This window comes from Vigna angularis, chromosome 6 (assembly GCF_016808095.1).
Source record: "Vigna angularis cultivar LongXiaoDou No.4 chromosome 6, ASM1680809v1, whole genome shotgun sequence".
Lineage (NCBI taxonomy): Eukaryota > Viridiplantae > Streptophyta > Magnoliopsida > Fabales > Fabaceae > Vigna > Vigna angularis.
The window spans coordinates 1209475-1222403 of NC_068975.1; the positions used below are offsets into that span (position 1 = coordinate 1209475).

Genomic DNA, 12929 nt, shown 5'->3' on the forward strand with positions numbered 1-12929 from the left:
TAGTCTATAAACTTGGACGTGAAATTAGAATTTGTCACTGTATTAAACTTTGTTACATTTTGGTCCTCAAATTTTAAAAATGAATGATATATATAGTCCTTTTAACATAACTATACTGAATTTTCTTTACTTTCTTTATAGTTTAATCATTTCAGTAGTCTCCATTTTTAGTTGAAAGTTGTAGATCGGTCTCTCATTTTTTTTATCTCAATTGGATATTTCTTTTTGAAAAGTTGAAACAATCAGGTTCTTGTCATTAATACAATATTAACATCATTAAAGAGGATGTCACATGTTAGTTGGTGATTATTTTGATTTTTTTAAATATATTTTTTAATTATTTTGTATTTATTTTTATTTTTAAAAAAATAAAAAATGTGTCATGTTTTATTTTTGTAGTTAAGATTACATAATTAATTTCAACAAAACCAAACTACACATAATTTTATTTTTGTAGTTTGAGAGTCATTTTGTATTCCAAAACACAACAATACTAGATTATGAACTAAGGGATATTAATTATAAAAAGTTAAGATAAAATATCATATATATTTTAAAAAGGTATATATAATACTATTCCTACCGTGCCTCGTTTTTAATATTAAAAAGACAATGAAATATAAATTTTAAACAGTTTCTCCTTTCGTCATAAAAGAAGATGAGGGAATAAGGAAAAGTGAGAGTTAAAATATAAATGTAAGGTCTCAATCATTTGTGTAAAAATAGAGTAACATCAAGTGATATAATGAACGTGTGTCTATTATTATTATTCTATTTGTTGGGACCTTTTTCCTTTTCCCTTTTTCCTTTTTTTTTCACGTCCAAAAGTAAAAGCTTTTCACCTTCTTGGATCTTATATTTGGACTCATTCAGTATAATTTATTCAAAATATTGTTCATTGATTTTCCCACGGTAAATCTTTGACTCCTCCATTCCGTTCTAAGACCAACACGAATCATTTCATTTCTTCTCGGTACCAAGGTTGAGCTGAAGAACTTCAGGCTTCAATAATCATATTTATGTTCGTTATAGCAACCTAGGACTCAGTAAAACAAGACAGTAAATGTATGCTATCTTTCCTTAGCCATCTCTTTTTTCAAATGATCAGTAACATATACACACAAAAACAACAAAAGCTAATAGTAAAAGGCAAATTTATAGCATATGCTTACAGAAAACAAAACAAAGTAGTATAGTGAATGATTCATTTGAAGCCTTTTATTCTTACTCTCAACAATTAGTTACACTTTTAACACTTTCTCCATTGCCCCAATGGGGATTCAGTAGGCAACTTCCAGAAAGGTCAGGCAGGACAAAGAGAATAGCTGTGTTTACATGAATTTCCAAGTCCTCTAAAAGCAGAAAAGTTTTATATAATAAAAGGGTGGTTGAAATGCAGAGAACTACATGGTCTTGATGAATATCCCTCTTGAGATAAAGTAATGGCCATTATTGTGATATCATAATGAAGCTATCTATATATGTATGATCATTCCCCTGGCAAATTAGCAGCATTTGAGGAAGCACCAAGTTGATGATGATGTTGTGAGTGAGGTGGGAATGGTGGAGTGTGCAATGGAGAGTCTGAAAAGATAGCACCATGCTGGGTTGGGTCTGATATAATATTAATAAGCGGTGATGGATTGAAGAACTTGGTAGTAGTGGGGATGATGGAACATCTACAAAGTGGACAAGTGGAGTTTGATTTCAGCCAGTGATGTATGCAATCCAAGTGGAACACGTGCTTGCAATAAGGAATCTGCACCACCTCTTCCTTCACCTCAAACTCCCCCAGACAAACACAACACCTGTTTCAAAATAGCCCTCATACCATCTCTTGAAAAACACCATATCACACCTATGTTCAGCTAATTATATGTCAATCCACAATTTTTCTGTTAAATGTTCGTGTCATTGGACTTCATCACTAACTGCATTCTTTTTATTGCATTAAGTCATCTAACATGGAAAACGAGGGGACCAGCACATGGAATCGTACAAGAGTTTCCAAAGTGCTTTCCAGCACTTTATCTACTGAAAATTCCCTTACACAAAATATGAGCAGTTCCTATCGTTAAGATTTTGGTTGCTACCATCTTCTGGGGTTGCACGTGCTGAGTTTTCCTATTTAGTATCACTTTATTAATCTAGGTCTGAAGACATATGCAAGTTATTTTCTTTTCTATGTGGCAGAAGAAAAGGAAAAAAAGAACAGTTTTTCAAATATTCTACTTATCTCTTCCGCTTTCTTTCCATGTACCACTTTTTCATGAAAATCAGTGGATGCCATTAAATATTCTAAATAATCAGTGAACTTGGACATTTTTTTCAGATTTGCAAGAACCACATTCCTTTGAGAATAATTTTAACCATCGCATAATGATAGACAAGCTGAGAGATGAAATTACAAGATGAAACAGCAACACACATCCAAATTGCACACTGAAGAGAATCCCTTGGGTAATGGATAAAGATCAGAGCATTTATTAATCTCATGACTAAGAGAGAGGATAAAGACAGAATTGAAAAAGAAACCAATACATAGAAACAACAGTACATCTAGAAGTTCAAACAAAAAACAAGAAAAAAAAAATACTTACAGGGAATCTCTTGCTTGCAAATCCTCATCAAATAAAACTTTTGGAAGCTTATCAAGGAATTGGAGGGTCAGATCCAATTGACAGGGCTGTGGAATTGGCAATAGAGAGTTTAATATTGGATAATTTAATTGATCATGATCATATATATAGAAAGGATTATGCAGTGCAAGAAGCAAGCAAACACATCTTGTAAAAAACATTATTTAATTTCCTTGCAGAGATGTTTGGTGGTATTATCTAGAGAGTATTTGTTACTTACTGATGAATGATAGGGAGTGGTGGTTGGTGGATTGGCAATGGTCCTTGGAAGAAAATGAGAAGAGGAAGAGAGAGAAGAGGCCCTTCTCTTGAGGTAGAACAAGTAAAACAAGAGAAAGAGAATGATGGAGAAGAGTATAGGAATTGAGAATATGAAGGCTTGGTAAAGCTTAAGCTGTAGCTCCTGTGGATACAGATGTGGAGGAGGGCTGGTTGCAGCAGAAGAAGAAGCAGCAGCAGCAGCTTGTGGAATACTCATGTTTCTCTGCTACTACCTTTATCCCCTGACATGTGTTCAACAGCTACAAATGTGCAAAATGAAAATTTCTAAAGTTGTTGTGTTCAACAAGAATATATACATCAGTTCATCCACCACACACTAGATTGCACTACTTACCAAGAAAGATTGGTGGGGTGGTGCTGATTTTCTATTCCAAGAGAATTTCGTTTCTTTGGTGGATTTCTTTATTTGTCCTTGGAAGTAGTGAGAAGAGGATGTTGAAATGTTTAAGTTGGGTGTTGTTTATTATATGAATGTGACTTTTAAGTGATGTTAATCTTTAATCCAATTCAAAATGATGTATTTAATAGAGAATCTTGCGTTAATATCTGATGTATGAAAGGCTTTTTTGGACTAACGAGAGTGGGATTTTATTATGAGTTTTTGTTAGATATGATTATAATGATAATGATAATGATAGTGGAAGAGGTACATATTCTATATTTATTTGAATGATGGGACAAGCTCATGACCCTCCACTAAGGTAGGCTCACGCCAAGGATCGTCAGCCCATGGCTCCAAATATCTCTCATTGCATTCTTTCTCAGTCGTTACTAGTGCTAACTTTTTCACCAAAATAATCCAACTGCTTCTGCTAAGTTACTTCTACTGTTAAACTCTCCGCACTTCTTCAATTCCATCAAAACCCTCATTTCATACTCCTCCAAAATTTCTAGATGCTCTTGCATTTTCTAGATTTTCAAAATTAATGAAAAGCGGTTATACATCATCTTCTTAACTTTTATAACTTTTATAAGTGGGTGCAAAACCTTACCTTACAAACTGGTTTTGTGGAGATGAATTAGGCTTAAATCCACTTCTTAACATTAACTTCTTTTCTAGTCGCGTTCTGTGTAGTTTGTTAAGCTGAGTTTTTTGGGCTCACGTAGTCTGTTACTGCACCTTGTAAATATACAATCATTCATATCATAATAAGATGAGAAGCTCGTGTTGATCATTCCTCTCTCTTTTTCTTATACTGCGATCTTTGTTACATCCCATTAATATACGTGTCAATTCATATAAAGTTGTAATTAGAATATGTTAGATTTATTTATTTTTATTAAAAATATGTGTTCATCTACAAAAAGCTATATATGAACCCTAAGGATTGTATCTAGTGAACAAAAGTCATGAAATGCCTTTTTGAAAGGTTATGTATCTGCACTAAAAAATCATAATATGTTTTATAATATAAAGTTAAAAAATAATATTAGGTTTTTTATCCTCATGATTCTATATTTATTATTGCTCTGACTAATTTCTACACAGATAATAATATTGCATTTACTTAAACTAAATTATTATTTGTATTTAACTTTTATTATTAGGTTAAAGAAATTAAAACAGGGGTGTAGAAAGGAAAACATGTAAATTAAATAATATGAAATATTGATAAAAAGATATTATGTAAATCTTTTAAAAGATTTAGGTTTTGTTATTTTAAAAATTAGTTAAATGAAAATAGGAGATATAATCTTGATGGGTTTAAAGATTAAAAATGATATTATTGTTAGAGAAAATCATAATTAGGTATTGTTAGATATTTTAAGAACTCTTAAGGGATTCCATTAATCTTATCAAGATTATAAAGTTTAACTCACTCATGATTTTGAGTTTAACCCACTCCTGGTTGAGTATTCCTACACCACTCCTGGTCCTTTAGTCAACACGACTAGTCCGAGTATCACGACTCTTTGCAACTAGTAGAATCCACTCCTAGTTTAGTATTATAGCTACTCCTGGCATCCCTAGACAACACGTCTATTCCAAGTTTAGCCTCTCCAAGATCTATCCCGAGACAACTGTCTAAATTGAGTTTACCCACTCCTAGTTAAGTATTATAGTCACTCTTGGCATCCCTAGAGAATTCTGGTATCCTTTGGATATGCTGCCTAGTTGAGTATCACACATTCTAGGTTGTAAGTATGTTAGTTCTCTCTAAAACGTACAACAAATCCACTACGGGATACATTACATAGTACAAATATGTAACTCTCAATGAGAGGATATGTTTACAGTTTACAATTTGACACTTGTATAGTTACAAACTCAAGTAACTCTCTAAGAGAGGTTGAAAGTATTGAGGCGTAGTCTTGTAACTTGTGATGTCATTCCTTTGAGCTTGAAATGTTGGGAAAAACGTGACCCACATAAATAATAATACTCTTCAATTCACTAGGGTTATTTTTCATTGAACATTGGCAACCTTTAAATAGATGCAAATAGGGCCTTGGGCCAAATACAAATAATAAAAACTAACAATAGAATATCAACTAACTTAAATAAAATCTACCTAATCTATCTCTATCTTATATCAATAAAATAAAATAATAATCTCCTAAATAAATAGAAAATCAAAACTACCTATATCTATTTTATCTCTATCAAAATCAAATCAAATATTACTAAACCCAAAACTAATAAAATAAGATTTTAATGAATCCCTAAAATTTAAGTTTATCCCAACATGAAAGGCATTAGAGGTATATTCTTGACGCGTAATGATGTAATCATATTTTTTATGCTTGCTCATTTCTTCTTTTCTTCAGCTTCTACTCTTTCTTTCATTTCAAAAGCTTCATATGTTGTAGGTCTAGAAATGTCGTAGATAGCCAAATGTGATGATGGCTTCCTCTTCTTAGAATCTTCTATTGTTCAAACTTGATTTCATCATTTTCTTCTAAGTTGAAGATCATCATACGATGTATGAGTTGAGATAGATAAAAGTTGAAATGTTATGAACTTTATTTGTGTGTGCTCTCTTTCTTTCTTTCTCATCTCTTACTTCTTTCCATTTGTTTTTCAACTTCTCATGTCTTCATGATGTTTTTTATTTTAAGAGGATTAGACTATATATGCACTAGAGGTGAATATTTTGTAGTCTTCCTTTTCACCTTTTCTCTCTTGTACATCTTTTCCAACAACAACTTTCTCTTGGATTGTTCTTCTTTATATATTACTTTGTGAGATAGTTGTTCGATACTGAGTTGACCATCAAAAGAAACTTGATAGACTTTTTAGTGACTTGGTTAGTCTTTCAAGTGTATATTGTAGGATAGCATAACTTTTTTTCATTGCCATTCAAGCTTGTATGATGTGACAGGACAAATGGTTTAAAGAAACATTCTCATAATGTTCTTCTTATCTCACAGCGTCTTTTTCTTCGTGTCAATTCATAAAAAGTTGTAATTAGAATATGTTAGATTTATTTATTTTTATTAAAAATATGTGCTCATCTACAAAAGCTATATATGAATCCTGTTTAAGGATTGTATCTTGTGAACAAAAGTCATGAAATGTCTTTTTGAAAGGTTATGTATCTGCACTAAAAAATCATAATATGTTTTATAATATAAAGTTAACAAATATATATTAGGTTTTTTATCCTCATGATTTTATATTTATTATTGCTCTGACTAATTTCTACACAGATAATAATATTGCATTTACTTAAACTAAATTATTATTTGTATTTAACTTTTATTATTAGGATAAAGAAATTAAAACAGGGTGTAGAAAGGAAAACATGCAACTTAAATAATATGGAATATTGATAAAAAGATATTATGTAAATCTTTTAGAAGATTTAGTTGTTGTTATTTTAAAAATTAGTTAAATGAAAATAGGAGATATAATCTTGATGGGTTTAAAGATTAAAAGAGATATTATTGTTAGAGAAAATCATAATTAGGTATTGTTAGATATTTTAAGAACTCTTAAGGAGTTCCATTAATCATATCAAGATTATAGAGTTTAACTCACTCATGATTTTGAGTTTAACCCACTCCTGGTTGAGTATTCTTACACCACTCCTAGTCTCCTAGTTAACACGACTGGTCCGAGTATCACTTGTCATTTCACTAATAAATGCATCGTTTGTGTATATTCGTAGGTGTAATGATGCTTTTCTTCAAGACTAAAACGTGTAATGGTCACTTATCAGATGATATTCTTTATGGAAGGCTTCACTTGATATAACACTTTTTTGGATTGAAGTATCTCCTTAATTCTTAGTGTTATATAGGAATTTGAACTTTCACCTTTATACCAGACTAGCTTATTTTGCTTACATAATCTATTGAGAGATTTCAAAGAGAGATACTTATTCTTAAATATTGTTTATGATTTTCTAATTCACTTAGACAGTTTGGTCTAGAAAGCATTTCTTTAGCTCTTGGCTTTAGAAGTTATAATATGCTTCTTGACTAGACGCTAGTCTTATTAGAGCGTTTCTGTTTTTGTATAATGGGATAACTATTGATATGTTTTATTCTATTTATAGTTTCTATAGCATCTAAAAAATATGTATTTTGTATCAGACATTATTTTGGTGATTAAAAATATTCTTATTTCTACTTTGTCCTAAATTATATGATTATGTTGGTTAAACACTTATTCTATTATTTGGACGCTTCTTTTTATATCAATATTTCGTTGAGTATTATTTAATAAATTTTAAAACATAGATAAAATATTACTGAACTAACTGATGGAAAAAAAGAATTATATTATTTGAAGTGAAATCAATTACAGTTGCAGAATCAATTATCCTCGAAGAAAGATATAATAGGATCATAAAGAACTTGTTTTACATTGGTAGCCATGAAAAAATCAACGTGAGCATATTCTTTCCTAAGCAACACGACGAGTTTGTTTGCATCATGACTCTTGAGGTCATTCAGCAAAAGATTCACACCATTTACTTCAGATAGCATATCTAACCCTCCATAGCTCAGAAAAAGAGGAAATTCCTTTGGAATTGCTGTGAAGTCATAAGGAGGAGGAAGTGGTTGCCCATAGTTCTCCGTGTTCTTTAAAAAATTACCGTAATCATACTTGGCTATATTTCCCGTTCTGATCACTACTCAGAATCAAGAACAAGAAAACACGAAAAAAGCGGGGTCAATAACCCTAACAAATTATCTTCAAAACTATATATCACACTAACAGTATAAAAAATGGATACTCACTTTGACCAAGATGGATCAAATTCTTAGTAGCTGTTGACTGTAGTCCATGATCAAGCAAGGAATTTAACAGGGTGGAATTTAAGCAGCAATTTGGACCTAGAATTACAAGGTAAGCAATGTCAAAATAATCAGCGAAATTTAGTTAGTTAATATTCATCGTACCTGTGAAATATGCCAACGGCTTTGAGCAGTCAATTCTTAAAATCTTGCAAATGCCTTCCACTAATCTGGTAGACCCTTCTCTGCTCATCACAAGGTCTAATGTTTTAGCTACTACACTTGGAATCATTTCACTTATTTTATCCAACAAATTAATCAAAATCATAACATTTTCACATAAAGAAGTTATCCAACAAGTTGACGTATGTTTTATGTTACCCGTTTGGAATGAATTCATGGATGCCTATAAAGTTGAGATGCTGTCACATTATTAAGAAAATAAAACAACAACAAAATCATCAAACTCCAATTTGTATGAAATATATGAACTGATATTTAAATGATGATGCTTTTGTCTCACCTCAGCTAAAAATGTGTCAGCAAAGACTCTTGCTATCGGTGAATTAACTTGACGCATATGAGCAATTGGGGAAAGCAATGCAGCTGATCTCAACCTGTCCAACACTTGTCCCCTAGAGAAAGCAGTAAAAGCCATTAAGGTTCCCTGCAATTCACAAAATCACTTTTTCTTATTATACAGGTTAAGATATATTTTAAATTTCTATAAAACGGATGACTTTTATAAAATCATTGAGTTTTAACCTTATAGTTCTTGTAAATTCTTTTATATTTGTCCCTTTAAAATTGATATTTTAAATCAAGAACAAAATTTGGATATACTAGTTATTTTAAATTTTATGGAAATGGAAAATAAAGATAAATTTTATTGGAGCAAAATCAAAACTGTAACATATGCATATCTGTACATTGTATGCACAATTTCTTATTCCATGATGTAAGATTTTCTGAATGGAATACTGTTTTCAAGTATCTATACTTCGGATCTATAGGGGCTAGAGAAAGAAATTGGAAACATACCAAGGAATGGCCAACATAGTGAATTTTCTGAGCAGTGTTGTTATGCACATACTTCACGAAAGCAGGAAGATCATAACTAGCCAACTCATCCCATGACCAATTCCAAAAAGCCTACAAAAACAGATTATCCATTTTGAGTAGCTATCAACTAGTTAATGCAAGGTCAAAATCCATGTAACTGATCATAATAAGTAAAAGAACCGCGTCATTAGGACTCAGTGATCTGTGGCTGCGGCTATATTTTGTTCCACGAGTATTGGAAATCCACACATCATATCCATAATCTGCTAAGATAAAACCCAATGCTTCATCTGGAGGATTTATCAGCCATGACAGGGCATCCTGAAACCACACAACACAACTTCATTATCTTAGTTCATCACATGCATATGCTTCTCTCGATTGCCCGTTTGGATACAAAGTTACAACAGTTTTTAACTCTTCCACTGGATATATTATATATTGAGCTTTATCGAATAGAAAGAACCCTAAAAAAATCTTCAAATTGTATATGTATCTGTCTAGGCCTTGATAACTTACACAAAAGAGACCATGTTGCAAAAGCACCGGTGGCTTGTCGGCTTTGTGACCAGACCGCCCCGCCGGCAACCTTTGCAGACTCAGGATGTAGCCATCGTCTGTCTCAACCTGACACCAGCAGTGAAATGACTTCATAATCTCAGGCAAGTGGATTCAATAACAGAATGAGAGAATATATATATATATATATATATATAGGAATATGTACCTTATGTTCTTCACACTGGTAACCTTTTGTCTTTACCGCTGTTTCGCAGATACCATCAACATGAAAATCATGATCAGTAACCGAAGAGGGTATTCCATGAAAATTTGTTTTCCCTTGTGTTGTTGTAAGGAAAAGAAGGGCTATTGAAACCAAGCTCACTACTGAGTTGGCCATTGGCAATGTGTGGTTTTTCCTGGTGATTAAATAAACATAAACTGATGGCGTTTTATAGGCTTTTTGTGGTGTAAAGGGAAAGATCAACAGGGTGTGCATGTTCATGGTAATGGCTGTAACACAATCTTTTAAGGTCATATTCAACAGATTTTCAATAATCAATGTCCTTAATGAGATAATGTAAGTTTCTGGTTCATATACGTTGGAGAGATTTCATTTGAGTTAATGTGCTTAAAGTTTTTTTCCTTTTAAAGTTTTGGAGTTTGTGTATAAGATGTTAACTGCTAATATGGTTGGTAATATATCCATTAGATTAAACTTGTTCTCGATTTCACTTGCTGCATTCCTGGATTCATCTGATTTATAGATTTAAAGAATTGAATTGAAATTAAATTAAATCTGTATTATCTAATTTGAAGTATTTTAAATCCAACATAAGTAAACCAAATTAATAATTTCTATAATTACCCACTTTTAATATAAAATCTAGGTTTAAATATTTTTGAATTTTGTTCTAATTTTATTCCTCTATTAATTGAGAACAAATTTAATTTTTATTAAAACTCACTTTTTTATTAAATTTTTTTTAATTTTTAAATTAACTCTAACTATATTATATATAATTATTAAATTTATGTTCGAAACCTCTACAAATATAGGGCTAGAGTTGGTTTTAAAAAAATGAAAAAAATTTCTTCTAATTTTAAAAATAATAAAGAATTTTCCTTCTACTTTTATAAGAAAATAGAATTTTCCTCTTAATATGACAAATAAATTAAAATTTTCCTCCTACTTTTAAAATTAACGTATAATTTTCCTTATTAATTGAAAAATAATAAAGGAATTCTTCTAATTTTAAAAATATTGAAGAAATTTCTTACTAATTTTAAAAATAATAAAGAATTTTCGTTCTAATTTTAAAAATAATGAATAACTTTCCTTCTAAATTTAAAAATAATGATGAATTTCTCTTCTAATTTTAAAAATAATGAATAATTTTCCATTTAATTTTTAAAATAATGAACAATTTCCTTCTAATTTTTAAAATAATGAAAATTTTCCTTCTAATTTTAAAAACTAATGAAAAATTTTCCTTTCAATTTTAAAATAATGAAAATGTTTTTTCCATGTAATTTTAAAATAATGAAAAATTTTCCTTCTAAAATTTAAAATTTGAGACTAAAGTAAAGAATATTAACGAAATTTAGGACTAAAATTAAACAAAGTTAAGAAAAATTGAAATTAAATCGAATACAATATATCACGTGAGACTGACACTTACATGTGATATTTATACTAACATGTGGTAACGACATTAGCTTGAAATATGACATTAACATTATACATGACACAATGTTGACTTGGTAATTGAAAAACTTTTTTAAATTTTTAAAAAACTAATAAAAAATTAAATAAAATTTAAAAACCATAAACTAGCATGTTCATCTTCCATTAACAATTTAGATGACATATCCTGAAAACAAACTAAATTGAACATAATTTAACAACTACATTAAACATAAAAAAAATAGTGTATTAAATAAAGTCGACAGAAACTAAAATAAAAATAGTATTTTAGCTAAAAAAAGATCATTATTACTTGAATAGTTACCTACATTATCTAATTATTATTATAACGTGAATCTTTATTTAAGCATATCACTTCTCACATTATCTGAATATGAAAAAGGGCTAAAAATAGTGTTATTTCAACACTCCACTCCATATATGTTAAACAAATAAAATATATTAAAAAATAAGTAATTATTAAAATAAAAATTAACATTAAATTATAATTTAATTAAAATATATAATGAACATTTTGTTATTATTATTATTATTATTATTATATATATATATATATATATATTGTCATATCATATTTAATTACATTTTAAAAACTATGTTAGAATATCATAATTATTATACTTAGTAAAAGAGAATAAAGAAAAATAGATGGTCGGTCCTATGTACAACAATTTTAGTTTTCTTTTACTTTCAATATTGTTTAATATATTGATAAAGACGAGAGAAAATTACAATAGATAGGACTTATTCATTTGATTTCTTAATTTAAAATAAAAGAGATGGTTAAATGTAAGTCTAATTAATTTGACTTAGTATTAAACTAAGGGAATTTGTATTACGTTACTTTCGGAATGGGCAAAAGAGTTGCTTTTAGTGAAAAATGTTATTTTATTAAGTTAATATTAACTCTATTAATTACTGCAGTTAGCTAGTATATTTAGTTAACTTGAGCGTTGAAATGTTTTTTGCAAGTACAATATTTACCTAGTTTACACTACAAGAATTATTAAAATTACTGGTGGATTATTACTGATGGGTGATGATTCGTCAGTAAAACACATCTATGGACAGATTTATAATATAACAATATTTCATCTAATGACATTTGTTAAACTTCAAAACCTAGGTTGCTTAGACAGTCTACTCTCTAGACATTTTTGTCTTAAGAATCTCTCCCTTTATTATGTTTGAAAAATAGTCATGTTACACGAAATATATTTCAAGATGATTTTTAAGGTGTCTGGTTATGCTAGGGTTTTTCTATCTTAGTAAACAGTGTATACTTGAAGTATGCTCCCCCTTACTCCTACCTCCCCTTGATTTGTTTAACTTTTCTCAGAGAAAATGTGATATTTTTCAAAGATTTCTTTTAGCGTGTTTTTATGCCAAGTCATTGTATCAGAGTATTATGTTAGCTAGAAAGTTAACAAGAAAGTATCAAAAATAAATATGATTATTAGAGCAAACATATCATCAATTTTTCATGTATCAGAATGTATATCGTTTAATTATTTTAGAGTATTACCAAAGCATATTAGATATGTATATCA

The 12929-nt window shown here is 29.8% G+C and overlaps 2 protein-coding genes across 3 annotated transcripts; both read right to left on the minus strand.

Moving 5' to 3' along the window:
- Positions 1 to 683: 683 nt before the first annotated feature.
- On the minus strand, positions 684 to 3404 carry LOC108342004 (probable E3 ubiquitin-protein ligase RHA4A). Of its 2 annotated transcripts, XM_017579704.2 has the most exons (4): positions 3256 to 3393; positions 2860 to 3160; positions 2601 to 2686; positions 1189 to 1808 (listed from the first exon to the last, which is right to left on the minus strand). In XM_017579704.2, the coding sequence occupies exons 2-4, from the start codon at positions 3115 to 3117 to the stop codon at positions 1490 to 1492; spliced, it is 663 nt and encodes a 220-aa protein (XP_017435193.1). In that variant the 5' UTR covers positions 3118 to 3160; positions 3256 to 3393; the 3' UTR covers positions 1189 to 1489. The 2 variants fall into 2 exon arrangements, with proteins under 2 accessions (XP_052735726.1, XP_017435193.1); XM_052879766.1 differs by lacking the exon at positions 1189 to 1808 and adding an exon at positions 684 to 1036 and having other exon boundaries at positions 2860 to 3404.
- Positions 3405 to 7682: 4278 nt separating this feature from the next.
- On the minus strand, positions 7683 to 10071 carry LOC108341248 (triacylglycerol lipase 2). Its single transcript, XM_017578942.1, has 9 exons — positions 9898 to 10071; positions 9690 to 9797; positions 9351 to 9491; positions 9150 to 9260; positions 8632 to 8775; positions 8490 to 8530; positions 8274 to 8353; positions 8112 to 8207; positions 7683 to 8002 (listed from the first exon to the last, which is right to left on the minus strand). Exons 1-9 carry the CDS (start codon positions 10069 to 10071, stop codon positions 7683 to 7685), a joined length of 1215 nt encoding a protein of 404 aa, XP_017434431.1.
- Between the last annotated feature and the right edge of the window lie 2858 nt (positions 10072 to 12929).

What these genes read in the sequence shown, in the direction of transcription:
- LOC108342004 (XM_017579704.2), bottom strand. Translation starts at nt 3,117, where the DNA reads ATGAGTATTCCACAAGCTGCTGCTGCTGCTTCTTCTTCTGCTGCAACC. An exon ending in CCACTCCCTATCATTCATCA is followed by an intron (nt 2,687 to 2,859) that starts GTAAGTAACAAA and finishes CCAATTCCACAG; the next exon opens with CCCTGTCAATTGGATCTGAC. An exon ending in TTGCAAGCAAGAGATTCCCT is followed by an intron (nt 1,809 to 2,600) that starts GTAAGTATTTTT and finishes ATTTTGAAACAG; the next exon opens with GTGTTGTGTTTGTCTGGGGG.
- LOC108341248 (XM_017578942.1), bottom strand. Translation starts at nt 10,071, where the DNA reads ATGGCCAACTCAGTAGTGAGCTTGGTTTCAATAGCCCTTCTTTTCCTT. An exon ending in ACCAGTGTGAAGAACATAAG is followed by an intron (nt 9,798 to 9,897) that starts GTACATATTCCT and finishes TGCTGGTGTCAG; the next exon opens with GTTGAGACAGACGATGGCTA. An exon ending in CATGAATTCATTCCAAACGG is followed by an intron (nt 8,354 to 8,489) that starts GTAACATAAAAC and finishes TGTGATGAGCAG; the next exon opens with AGAAGGGTCTACCAGATTAG.